General features: G+C 38.4%; 2 protein-coding genes across 3 annotated transcripts; both read left to right on the top strand.

Annotated features, from left to right (window-relative positions):
• Positions 1 to 1,243: 1,243 nt before the first annotated feature.
• Positions 1,244 to 6,414, top strand: LOC117480486 (C-C chemokine receptor type 1-like). 2 transcript variants are annotated; one of them, XM_034127831.1, is made up of 5 exons: positions 1,244 to 1,379; positions 2,843 to 2,927; positions 4,105 to 4,253; positions 4,342 to 4,511; positions 4,970 to 6,414. In XM_034127831.1, the coding sequence occupies exons 3-5, from the start codon at positions 4,109 to 4,111 to the stop codon at positions 5,684 to 5,686; spliced, it is 1,032 nt and encodes a 343-aa protein (XP_033983722.1). In that variant the 5' UTR covers positions 1,244 to 1,379; positions 2,843 to 2,927; positions 4,105 to 4,108; the 3' UTR covers positions 5,687 to 6,414. The 2 variants fall into 2 exon arrangements, with proteins under 2 accessions (XP_033983722.1, XP_033983721.1); XM_034127830.1 differs by lacking the exons at positions 1,244 to 1,379; positions 2,843 to 2,927 and having other exon boundaries at positions 2,940 to 4,253.
• Positions 6,415 to 8,765: 2,351 nt separating this feature from the next.
• Positions 8,766 to 13,094, top strand: cabz01093075.1 (C-C chemokine receptor type 5). Its single transcript, XM_034127834.1, has 3 exons — positions 8,766 to 8,923; positions 10,223 to 10,306; positions 10,691 to 13,094. Exons 2-3 carry the CDS (start codon positions 10,224 to 10,226, stop codon positions 11,724 to 11,726), a joined length of 1,119 nt encoding a protein of 372 aa, XP_033983725.1. The 5' UTR covers positions 8,766 to 8,923; position 10,223; the 3' UTR covers positions 11,727 to 13,094.

Here is a 13,094-nt window from a genome sequence, read left to right as displayed (position 1 = left end):
TTTTTATTAACTACTAGACCGCTGGGTCATGTTAAGACCATCTTTTCTGTGTTGCTGTGGGTTTTTTCCATCGCTTTTGTGTTACAAATATCAAAACAATAACAAAATATATCCGTCGTAAACTAAACCGGAAACAGCAGTATATTTTATTTTGTTAACACTGTAAACTTGACAGCTTTTTAACCCAAACCACCTACTGGTTAAAGCACGTTATTACATGTTTAGAGTAATTGCAATGCAGGTAGATTGTGTTGCTTTTTAATGACTGTTTAAAATGCCTTTTTCTTAATGTCTTTCATTTTTTGTAAAGCACTTTTGAATGTGTTATATTTGATGAAAACATTTAAATATTAAGAGTATATACAAAATAGGAGGAAAGTAGAAGGTCAATGATAGAAATATAGAATAGAAAATATCAAGAAGATACTGTAAATCAGCGGTGCCCATTACGTCGATCGCGATCGACCGGTCGATCGCAAAGGTAGTGTGGGTAGATCGCATGGCATTGAAAAAAAAAAAAAAAAAAAAAATTAAATCTTTTTTTTTTTTTAAGTTATCCTATCATCCATCCTTACATCCTTACTACTTGATTTACGTACAGGTACGCCAGTCTGAGTTGTATTGAGCCATACGGGTTCATGCCGTTATGAGGGGGCCTCACCTCCTCATCTGAAGCGCAAATGCGGCGCACTATTATGCGCTTATGCGGCGCAATTAGTGTAAACGCGCCACAGATTATCCGCCGTTTACTCCACTAGCACCCCCCCCCCCCCTCCCCCCCGCGCTCGCGACACAGATTGGGCAGGGACGGCCCTGTAGGTAGATCTTTTGGGCTTGGTCATTTTAAAAGTAGCTCCCAAGCTGAAAAAGTGTGGGCACCCCTGCTGTAAATGGTATCTAGAATAAAACAGTTTAGTGCCGTATGTACAAATATATTAATAGGAGGATGTGCAAAACAGACAAACTAATTAGGCTTTATTTAAACATTAAATAATACTTTAGGTTAAGGTCTTCTTTTAAATACATGTAAGCAAAAAGCTTTGGGGGTATCTATATTAAGCCTGACAAAGTGCTTTTTATTACATGCATGATGCACGGTTTGAAAGCATTTACCAGGAAGCTACAAACCACCGAACATATGCATACAAATATATCACTCTTCTAGGTAAGCCTACAAGCAAGCCCACCTGGTTTGGTTAAGAGATGGGAGTGATGTTTAACGGGGTTGCACACCACAAAGAGGTGTGAAACAAGAGGTTTCCACACAGTGCTTTCTGAGCTTGCTTACATATCTGATCATTTATTTGATCTGGCCGTCCACCTCAGCATCTTTGATCTAGAATAAAACACCACTCTCAGCTATCTTGTTAACATCACTGGTAGGTACATTTGTATTTCATTTTTTACATGCACATGCTTTATGATAAGAACATGTACATATCTTTGTTGGAAATAAGCTTAACATGTATTGAAATGAATTGATTAACTCTGACCCTACTTGACTCCAGCTGTGAGACATTAGAAATGACCTCATACTATAAGTCCAGCCAAGAGTTTCAGTTGTGGTTATGAGGTTATATAGAACATAAATGTCAAGTATTTTAATTCAGCTGATTGGGGCATGGTGCTATATACTTTTTTTAAAACTACATTTTGTTTATTTGTTTACTTTTAAGTATTTTAATTCATTATAAATACAGTCTGAGAGCGTTACCTCACTAAATGTATGTCTTGTTGTTCCATCTATTGTAACCCCACTAACTAGCATGGCCATATATGTTGCATCGATGCTCATATATCTGTATGGTTTGGTTTTTGTCGGCCTCACAAAAAATACTTTAAAATATTTTTTAATCTGACCGAACAACTGTGTTTGTGCAAAAACTCTGTAAATACATTTCCAGGTCTGTATCAGGAAAGTGATGGATAGTTAAAGGCTGTAGCAACGAGAGAAGTTGGTGGTTTGCTTTTTTTTTTCCCCGGGCGCTGTACAATAGCTGCCCACTGCTCCTAGTACTAGACTCCTGGTACTAGGATGGGTTAAAAGCAGAGAACAAATTTCACTGTGTGTGTGCTGTGTGCTCTGCATGTGCGACCATTAAAGAGGGTTTCATCCCTCCCAATTCTATTCTATTTAAAAATAGTGAGCTATAGCTTCCCTGAAATCTGTAGGTTACGCATCTCATAGCTTTGAGTTGAACAGACAAAGGCTTCAATCTCTGACTCCTTTTCAGTGGTTGCTGGGTAAACTAATAAAGTACAGTGTTCTGGAAGGCAAACAACTATCAATTGAACCTACCAAGTTAAGGGCTTTAAAAACCTGATCTAAATGTTACAAGAAAGTGATATAATGATCAAATGTTTCAAATGCTAGGCTTAGGTAAGGAGATAAGAATGATGACCTTTTTGTTTAATTAGATTTAAGTCTAGCATTGTAAAAAGAAAATACAAAGAGGAGTTAGTGCTTTGGTGTGTTTCTAAAGTAAAGGAAGGGTGCAATTCCTCCTGGATATTAATTTTTAAACAAATGAGTTTACTCGCACAAATTTAGACTGTCTGTACATTCCAATGAGTAGTCAAGGGGAAGGAAATAATCTTCTAAAATAAACAAGTTCAATACAAAATTCCAAAGGTTTAGTAGGGAACGACTTAAGAAGCCCTGTACTTAAACAAAAAAGGGAGTTGTAATACAAAAAAGAGATAATTAAAAAATAAAATCTGCACTGTAGCAAAGCAACATTCATCTTTATAAATGTTGTATAAAGACAAACAAACTGGACTGATCCAGGGTGTGGGTTTTTATTCTTCACAAATGACGTCATGGTTTTGTTTTGTTTTTCAGGATGTGGGCCACATCCCACAACTGTCCCTACTGTTGCTCGTTTCATTGGAATAAGTGAAAATTCATCTGTAGAAGGCTATCCAAGGTAAGATTTAACCTATTGCCTAAACACATGCGTTTATATGCTCTTTATTTTGCAGTTTTGTCAGTCTGTGCCTCCCTTGCTTTCACTGTGTAACTGTACTCCAGGCCACGAAGAGGAATTTTGATTATCAGCAGCTGGATTCTTCAGTTTCTATCTAGCATGTCATTCCTCACTAAGTTAGTAACTCCTTTGCTGACAGTTTCTCAGATTCGGTTGCAAGAACACAACAACATTATCCTGTAGCTTAGCTTAGTATTGTACTGCCCACAGCTACAGAGTTTTTTAAAGCAAAATGTTTGTAGATTGAATAAACTGAGCTGAAATAATGGCATCTCCCTCATCCAAGACGGTCGCTTTCTTTGCCAAACCCTCTGTTATTTAACTATGATGTTTGAGAGAAGTCTATAAAAGGAGATAGTGAATAACAGGATGCGGTTTTGGACGAGAAAAGCTGAAATAACTAATAAGACTCAATAAGAGCTTAAATTGTTTTGTATTTTTGTCCCTTTTTTTATTTGTTAAATTATTAAGGAAGGTCTGGGACGAACACTTAAATGACAAACTGCAGATCAAACTACTTTTGTTAGGTTTGAAAGTCCAAAGCTTTGGAGTTACTTTTAAAGGACAGAGCTGTTCAACCATAACTCAATGATTTACTTTACTTATGGTTTTATCAAAAAACTCTATCTTTTTATCTGTTTTATCTCTTGGTGAAACTCATTCCCATCAGACTTCAACAATTGATGTAGACATGGGTTGCCCTGGTTTAATACCAACATGGATTGTACTAGAACAACTTACTATTGCACACACACAGACCAGTAAGCCTATTCACCAACATGTAAAGATAAATGATGACATTGTAGAGAATGTGAATCTTTGAAGTGTTTTACTAACATCTTTATTGTTATATGTAAATCATATGATTTTTATTTTTTGCTGCTTGACTTAGTGATTTGAATAATGGTAATTGTGGTAATATTGAATTACTTTGTGGATAGTATGATGCCACCTAGTCACCCCCACCCCAACATCTGTTGCTTCAAGCAACCACAATGTTTTTTTCAACTTTATGCGTCATGCTAGATATATTTGGTACATCATGGGTTTTTTACCTTGCATGTCACATTGTGTTTACCCAAAGTAATCTGCGTATGTTCTTTTCCTCCTCACACAGCAGTATGAATATATCAGAGTATGACTCATTTCCGTACTTGGACTATGATTACAATGACACCTGTGATCAGGATGGCGGTCCAGAGTTGCCAAATGGAACCACAATATTGCACATGCTGTACTACATGCTGTTTTTTCTAAGTGTGCTAGGTATGTTCAAACAAGAATCTTACAGATAAATCTTACACATTGTGAGAAAAACTTTAGTATGGATAAATCATCTGAATTGATTTCACAGGCAACACCACTATTTTCTGGGTTCTCATCCGGTACATAAAGTTGAAGAGCATGACGGACGTATGCCTGCTCAACCTGGCTCTGTCTGACCTCATACTGGCTGCATCCCTGCCCCTCTTGGTCAACTATCAGAACCTCGCAACCTGCAAACTGCTGACAGGAGTCTATCAGGTGGCGCTTTATTTCTTTACTTTCTTCCTTTTAACCATTTCTATCATTTAGAATACAAAACCATAACAAGTCCATTATAATTCAAGTTTGAAACTCAGTAGGTTTGGGTACTTATTAGTTAAAGCAGAACATATTAAAACATGCCGATTACCAATTATCTATAAAAAAACACGTCCTTCTACAAGTGCCGTGTCTAAGGGTTTAAGGGTAAAGTGGAGCAAAGTAAATAATGATTGTGCAAATATGTTGGTTGTGCACCTGTCTCCCTACAGTTCTAGTTGTTTTTATAATGTGGGGGATATTCTGCTAAAAATAAAAGGTGAGATGAGATGTTTTCTATGGTAACGAACGACAGCTGTCAGCTGTGCGAGACACCTGCTGTGTAATGTATGAAGAACCTCATTGAGGCCAGGTTAACCGGATTCTGACGTTCCTTCCCCCTCTGCTTCTTTGAACAGGTGGGCTTCTACAGTGGAAATCTGTTTGTGACTCTAATGAGTGTGGACCGCTACTTGGCTATTGTCCATGCTGTTGCAGCCATGCGAGCACGCACACTTCGCTATGGAATCATAGCCAGCATCACTATCTGGATCATTTCAGTCATCATGGCAATCCCTGGGTTGAGATTTGCCGCCTTGGAGATAGATCCAGACGACAACAGCTCAGTGTGCCAGCCATTCTACCCACATGAGAGTCAGCATTTGTGGAAGATGCTGCGAAACTTCAGCGAAAACACAGTGGGGCTATTTGTGGGCCTCCCCGTCATGATTTTCTGCTATGTGAAAATACTTGTTGTGCTGTCCAAGTCCAGGAACTCCAAAAAAGACAGAGCTATAAAGCTAATATTTACAATAGTTTGCGTGTTTGTCATTTGCTGGGTCCCCTACAATGTTGTGGTTCTTCTTAAAACTCTACAGCTGTTCCTGGAAACCCTGCAAACCTGCCAGGCTGAAAAAGCCATCAACTCTGCAATGAGCTATGCTGAAATCATTGCACTGTCTCACTGCTGTGTGAATCCAATCATCTATGCATTTGTAGGGGAGAAGTTCAGGAAGTCCCTGCGTAATGCGCTGACTAGGTACTTCTGCTGGAGGCAGCTGAGCAGAGGGACTCTCAGCAACAGAGACACCACCGAGAAAGAGACGTCCAACACGCCTGTAACATCTGATTATTAAGAATGCTACAAAAACATTGTTACAAAGACAGTGCAGTGTGTTTGTGTGTGTGTGTGTGTGTGTGTGTGTGTGTGTGTGTGTGTGTGTGTGTGTGTGTGTGTGTGTGTGTGTGTGTGTGTGTGTGTGTTGTTTTGCATGTGGTTGCTGCTTCGAAGAGGTGAAAAAGAAGAAAGGATGCTGTTATTTGTAAACAATATTATGAAACATGCATGGAAATATTGAAATTCAAAGTACATTAGTCTTTGTCAAATTCCATTGTTTTGTAAACTAAGACAAAATAAAATGTGCTTGATAATTTCTTTTTATAATAAGTGAGAACAAAATAATTCTGAGATGTGTGTGTTATGTCAAAAAAGTGCATCTTGACACAGCATTGCACCACTTTAAATCTATTTGTGGCATTTCCTTCTTGGTAGATTGTACAGTAAGTACTTTCCAAGAAGTGTGCAGAGCAGAATCCCTTAACTCATTTAAAAACAACTGACTAATTTAAAAACGGTGCATATTTGTTTTTAAATCCGTAACAAGCATCTCACTCGCTTTAGATATTAGTTAGAACCTCAGTCCCTACACAGAGAAAGTCATTTGCTTCCCATACATGGCGCTATTTTGAAACTACACTTATGCAGTTTCAGGAGTCTTTATTTATTAAGCGATATTTAACAGAAAATACTTGGGAAATGTTTACTCAGAATTTTTCTTCCACACTTGCCCCTGATAACATCTCAGTAAATGAGCTAGTAGATCATTTTAATTCAAAACATTTAAAATGTTATAGATGCCATTGCTCCAACTAAGGTAAAGGAAGTGATTGGCAAGAAAATATGTGGAAAAGCTGAACGCAGGTGGCGAAAAACAAATCTCCAGGTTCATTTTGAAATCTATAAAGAGAGACTTGGCCTTTATAATTTGGAATTGAAAAACGCACGGCAGTCTTTCTTCTCTGACATCATTGCCAAAAACAAAAACAACGCACGTGCCTTGTTTGCTACCGTCAACAGACTAACTAACCCCCCAGTGTCAGTAGCCTCTGAATTTCTATCCACCAGGGCTTGCAATGATTTTGCCTCCTTCTTCACCAACACACTCTCACTCCCTGAACGTCCAGGAGCGACGCTTGGTCAGGGTCCCGTGGCGTGCAGTTGGGACGCGCCGAGGGTCCTTCAGCTTCATAAACGGACGGAAAGAGCTTTCAACTGATTGCAATGTATTCCCATCTGCGGTGGTATTTAACGCTCATGGAAGCACCGCATCGGTCCATGTCGGCGGCTGTTTAAAGGCAATGTGAGCGTCCATTCCCATTGGATAACGGAGGATTTTACACCCGGAAGTAACTATTCTCCTTACTGTTGATTGATTTTACAGTGATATCTGCACTACTCATCAACTCAAAAACACCAGATTATCCTTGTTAATTACACAACATTGATTAGTTTAAATTGTGTGCAATGCTTTTGTATTTTTCCCCTTCGATTCGGAGAAACAAATATTTTTTCGGAGTTTAGGATGGCAGAAGACACTACACTACCCAGAATGCTCATGTGCTTTGTTTGACAAACCCCGTGATTAGTTCTCAAGCTCTGTGATTGGTTGACCTCCAACTGCATTCCATATGAAAAAAAACGTTTCGTAAAAGATAAAATCATACTTTATTCAGCAGTGCTTGCTTTACTCTTTGAAAGTCATCACATGAATGCATTGTAATGAATGGTTCGGCTGCATTAAATATTACACATCTGTCGTAGTTCTTTATTTATCTACAGAGATCGGGCTTCAGAATAGACCGGAAACTATTCTTTTACCGTTCTGTTTTAATTTCACAATAAAGTTAGTAGTAATAATTTTGTTTTGATATTATTGTTTTTATTAACTACTAGACCGCTGGGTCATGTTAAGACCATCTTTTCTGTGTTGCTGTGGGTTTTTTCCATCGCTTTTGTGTTACAAATATCAAAACAATAACAAAATATATCCGTCGTAAACTAAACCGGAAACAGCAGTATATTTTATTTTGTTAACACTGTAAACTTGACAGCTTTTTAACCCAAACCACCTACTGGTTAAAGCACGTTATTACATGTTTAGAGTAATTGCAATGCAGGTAGATTGTGTTGCTTTTTAATGACTGTTTAAAATGCCTTTTTCTTAATGTCTTTCATTTTTTGTAAAGCACTTTTGAATGTGTTATATTTGATGAAAACATTTAAATATTAAGAGTATATACAAAATAGGAGGAAAGTAGAAGGTCAATGATAGAAATATAGAATAGAAAATATCAAGAAGATACTGTAAATCAGCGGTGCCCATTACGTCGATCGCGATCGACCGGTCGATCGCAAAGGTAGTGTGGGTAGATCGCATGGCATTGAAAAAAAAAAAAAAAAAAAAAATTAAATCTTTTTTTTTTTTTAAGTTATCCTATCATCCATCCTTACATCCTTACTACTTGATTTACGTACAGGTACGCCAGTCTGAGTTGTATTGAGCCATACGGGTTCATGCCGTTATGAGGGGGCCTCACCTCCTCATCTGAAGCGCAAATGCGGCGCACTATTATGCGCTTATGCGGCGCAATTAGTGTAAACGCGCCACAGATTATCCGCCGTTTACTCCACTAGCACCCCCCCCCCCTCCCCCCCGCGCTCGCGACACAGATTGGGCAGGGACGGCCCTGTAGGTAGATCTTTTGGGCTTGGTCATTTTAAAAGTAGCTCCCAAGCTGAAAAAGTGTGGGCACCCCTGCTGTAAATGGTATCTAGAATAAAACAGTTTAGTGCCGTATGTACAAATATATTAATAGGAGGATGTGCAAAACAGACAAACTAATTAGGCTTTATTTAAACATTAAATAATACTTTAGGTTAAGGTCTTCTTTTAAATACATGTAAGCAAAAAGCTTTGGGGGTATCTATATTAAGCCTGACAAAGTGCTTTTTATTACATGCATGATGCACGGTTTGAAAGCATTTACCAGGAAGCTACAAACCACCGAACATATGCATACAAATATATCACTCTTCTAGGTAAGCCTACAAGCAAGCCCACCTGGTTTGGTTAAGAGATGGGAGTGATGTTTAACGGGGTTGCACACCACAAAGAGGTGTGAAACAAGAGGTTTCCACACAGTGCTTTCTGAGCTTGCTTACATATCTGATCATTTATTTGATCTGGCCGTCCACCTCAGCATCTTTGATCTAGAATAAAACACCACTCTCAGCTATCTTGTTAACATCACTGGTAGGTACATTTGTATTTCATTTTTTACATGCACATGCTTTATGATAAGAACATGTACATATCTTTGTTGGAAATAAGCTTAACATGTATTGAAATGAATTGATTAACTCTGACCCTACTTGACTCCAGCTGTGAGACATTAGAAATGACCTCATACTATAAGTCCAGCCAAGAGTTTCAGTTGTGGTTATGAGGTTATATAGAACATAAATGTCAAGTATTTTAATTCAGCTGATTGGGGCATGGTGCTATATACTTTTTTTAAAACTACATTTTGTTTATTTGTTTACTTTTAAGTATTTTAATTCATTATAAATACAGTCTGAGAGCGTTACCTCACTAAATGTATGTCTTGTTGTTCCATCTATTGTAACCCCACTAACTAGCATGGCCATATATGTTGCATCGATGCTCATATATCTGTATGGTTTGGTTTTTGTCGGCCTCACAAAAAATACTTTAAAATATTTTTTAATCTGACCGAACAACTGTGTTTGTGCAAAAACTCTGTAAATACATTTCCAGGTCTGTATCAGGAAAGTGATGGATAGTTAAAGGCTGTAGCAACGAGAGAAGTTGGTGGTTTGCTTTTTAAAAATAGTGAGCTATAGCTTCCCTGAAATCTGTAGGTTACGCATCTCATAGCTTTGAGTTGAACAGACAAAGGCTTCAATCTCTGACTCCTTTTCAGTGGTTGCTGGATAAACTAATAAAGTACAGTGTTCTGGAAGGCAAACAACTATCAATTGAACCTACCAAGTTAAGGGCTTTAAAAACCTGATCTAAATGTTACAAGAAAGTGATATAATGATCAAATGTTTCAAATGCTAGGCTTAGGTAAGGAGATAAGAATGATGACCTTTTTGTTTAATTAGATTTAAGTCTAGCATTGTAAAAAGAAAATACAAAGAGGAGTTAGTGCTTTGGTGTGTTTCTAAAGTAAAGGAAGGGTGCAATTCCTCCTGGATATTAATTTTTAAACAAATGAGTTTACTCGCACAAATTTAGACTGTCTGTACATTCCAATGAGTAGTCAAGGGGAAGGAAATAATCTTCTAAAATAAACAAGTTCAATACAAAATTCCAAAGGTTTAGTAGGGAACGACTTAAGAAGCCCTGTACTTAAACAAAAAAGGGAGTTGTAATACAAAAAAGAGATAATTAAAAAATTGAATCTGCACTGTAGCAAAGCAACATTCATCTTTATAAATGTTGTATAAAGACAAACAAACTGGACTGATCCAGGGTGTGGGTTTTTATTCCTCACAAATGACGTCATGGTTTTGTTTTGTTTTTCAGGATGTTGGCCATGGCCACAGCTGTCCCTACTGTTGCTCGTTTCATTGGAATAAGTGAAAATTCATCTGTAGAAGGCTATCCAAGGTAAGATTTAACCTATTGCCTAAACACATGCGTTTATATGCTCTTTATTTTGCAGTTTTGTCAGTCTGTGCCTCCCTTGCTTTCACTGTGTAACTGTACTCCAGGCCACGAAGAGGACTTTTGATTATCAGCAGCTGGATTCTTCAGTTTCTATCTAGCATGTCATTCCTCACTAAGTTAGTAACTCCTTTGCTGACAGTTTCTCAGATTCGGTTGCAAGAACACAACAACATTATCCTGTAGCTTAGCTTAGTATTGTACTGCCCACAGCTACAGAGTTTTTTAAAGCAAAATGTTTGTAGATTGAATAAACTGAGCTGAAATAATGGCATCTCCCTCATCATTAATATTTCCTTACTGTCTTTGTCCACTGTTTCTCACCAGCTCTACTCCAGAATATGACTACATGTATGATGACTATGAGAATGGGAGCACTGGGACGTGTGTGTATCCGCCACACAGGGCCAGTTTTCTTCCCGCGCTCTATGCAATCTTCTTCCTCACGGGCCTTCTGGGTAACTGTCTGGTCATCTGGGTCTTAACACGTGGGGTTCGCCTCCGCAGCATGACGGACGTGTGCCTCTTAAACTTGGCTGTAGCTGACCTTCTCTTGGTGTGCACCCTTCCCTTTCTAGCCCACCAAGCCCGGGACCATTGGCGGTTTGGGGATGCCATGTGCAAAGTGGTCCTGGGTATTTATCACATCGTTTTTTACTGTGGGATCTTCTTCATCAGTCTAATGAGCATCGACCGCTACTTGGCTATAGTACACGCTGTTTACGCTATGAGAGCCCGGACGAGGTCCTTTGGAATGATCGCAGCAGCTGTTACATGGGTGGTTGGATTTATGGCTTCTTTCCCTGACCTGATCTTTCTCCAACAACAGCCAGGTACTAATGCAACTCACGACTGCTACCCCGTCTTTCCCAACTCTCACTACTGGAGGATCTTCAGCCTTTTTAAAATGAACATGTTGGGTCTATTTGTCCCTCTTCTCATCATGGGCTTCTGCTACTCACAGATTGTCTGGAGGCTGCTGAACAGCCAGTCATCCAAGAAACAGGCCATCCGTTTAGTTCTCATAGTGGTAGTTGTTTTCTTCATCTGCTGGGTCCCCTACAACATTGCATCCTTCTTCAAAGCACTGGAGCTATTGCACATAATTTCTGACTGCCAAAGCAGCAAAGCCATCAGATTGGCGTTACAGGTCACTGAGGCCATTGCCTACTCTCATAGCTGCCTTAACCCCATCCTGTATGTGTTTGTTGGGGAGAAGTTCAGGAGGCACCTGTTTAGGTTGATAAACAGGGCTCCCTGCAGACTGTGTAAAATGGTCAAGGTCTGCATACCTCAGGACAGAATTACCGGATCAGTGTACTCGCAGACCACCAGCCTGGACGAGAGGAGCACTGCTGTCTAATGTCTGTTCCTGTTATGGCTATCTCCATCCCTGGTCATCTCTACAATGAGGACATGTATTGCAAAGTCAAAACTAGGTAATTCTCAACTTTTGTATTGTATCTGAGAACTTCACTTCACTCATAATTAGGTTTAGGTTAATGAAGGGTACGTTTTGGAGTGGGAGTTAAGTTAGACAGTGATGTATTTTTAAGAATACAGTGGAGTGTATGTGATTCTGTTAGAGACACAGACATGATTTTATGGTTTTAGGATGTTGTATTGAAGTCACATGCATGCAAATACATTATATATTTTTAAATGTTATCACATAAATATAACGAGTTGTACTGTTAATACGGTGTTGGATATGTGAGATTTATGACTGAGTTTGGATTGGAACAGAATGGATCAGAACTATCAATTTCAGTTATTTTTCTGAATGAAATTGTGTTTAATCCCACTGAGTCAAAACCTGTAAACGTCAGCATATAAACCCCGGTAACCTCAATTAATCTTCAGCTACCAATTTAACAGACGCAATGCAACAAGTCAAAGATAAAGTCAGATACTGATCATTCCTTTCATTCATTAGCGGAAACACCATTAAGTCTGCGTTGGTTTTGTGTATGAAGTTATTGCACGGCAAAAGGTCCCCGGTGCAGCTGGAAACCTTATGCAAGTTTCATTGCATATGCAGCAGCAGATCTGCACCAAACATCGAACTAGAGGAAACCACAACTTGAAAAAGGAGGAAGTGTAAGTGGTCGGTTTAACACTAGCAGTCCCTGTGCACAAAAGCGCATTATCACTGTGAATTCGTTTTTAAAGCATACTTTTTTAGTGAAATGATTCAGCATTCCACAAAAAAACACATTATTCTAAAAACGACTGTACCCTGTATTCTGTCATGCAGACTGAAAGCATCACATTCAATCATTACAGTTCAAGACGTTCATTAGACTCACGGAAAATACAAGATATACAGGTTCCTTTCACCTTTTGAGCTTGTTCCTCAATATGTATATACATTTTATGTTAGTATTCAATATGTCTATGTTTTGGGCAGTTTCGTTTGCTGACAGTTTCATTGGTAAAAATAGATGGTGGTATCTTAAGTGATTCATTATTTGCTATACTTCGCTACTTATTTATCTAAATAGTTATCACCACAATAAACCATATTTAATTTAGTCTTAAATGTACAATATCAATTTCATATTATGTTCTTGTATATATCATATTCTATTTACATGTATATAGACTTCTTGCACTATTTCTTATTTGTATTTGATTATATATGTTGCATCGTTGAAGGAGCTTGGGTCATAATATTTTCTTTGCCATTTCTACACTAGCTTATGTGCACATGACAATAAAACCTTTGAAT

The sequence above is a fragment of the Trematomus bernacchii genome, unplaced genomic scaffold (assembly GCF_902827165.1).
Source record: "Trematomus bernacchii unplaced genomic scaffold, fTreBer1.1, whole genome shotgun sequence".
In the NCBI taxonomy this organism is placed as follows: Eukaryota; Metazoa; Chordata; class Actinopteri; order Perciformes; family Nototheniidae; genus Trematomus; species Trematomus bernacchii.
This window is presented reverse-complemented; position numbering and strand designations above follow the sequence as displayed.

Bases quoted from the DNA above. Each gene is read 5' to 3' on its own strand.
- LOC117480486 (XM_034127830.1), top strand. From the start codon at position 3,983: ATGTTTTTTTCAACTTTATGCGTCATGCTAGATATATTTGGTACATCA. The intron at 4,254-4,341 runs GTATGTTCAAAC...TTGATTTCACAG, and splicing joins GTTTTTTCTAAGTGTGCTAG to GCAACACCACTATTTTCTGG. The intron at 4,512-4,969 runs GTGGCGCTTTAT...TTCTTTGAACAG, and splicing joins TGCTGACAGGAGTCTATCAG to GTGGGCTTCTACAGTGGAAA.
- cabz01093075.1 (XM_034127834.1), top strand. From the start codon at position 10,224: ATGTTGGCCATGGCCACAGCTGTCCCTACTGTTGCTCGTTTCATTGGA. The intron at 10,307-10,690 runs GTAAGATTTAAC...GTTTCTCACCAG, and splicing joins TCTGTAGAAGGCTATCCAAG to CTCTACTCCAGAATATGACT.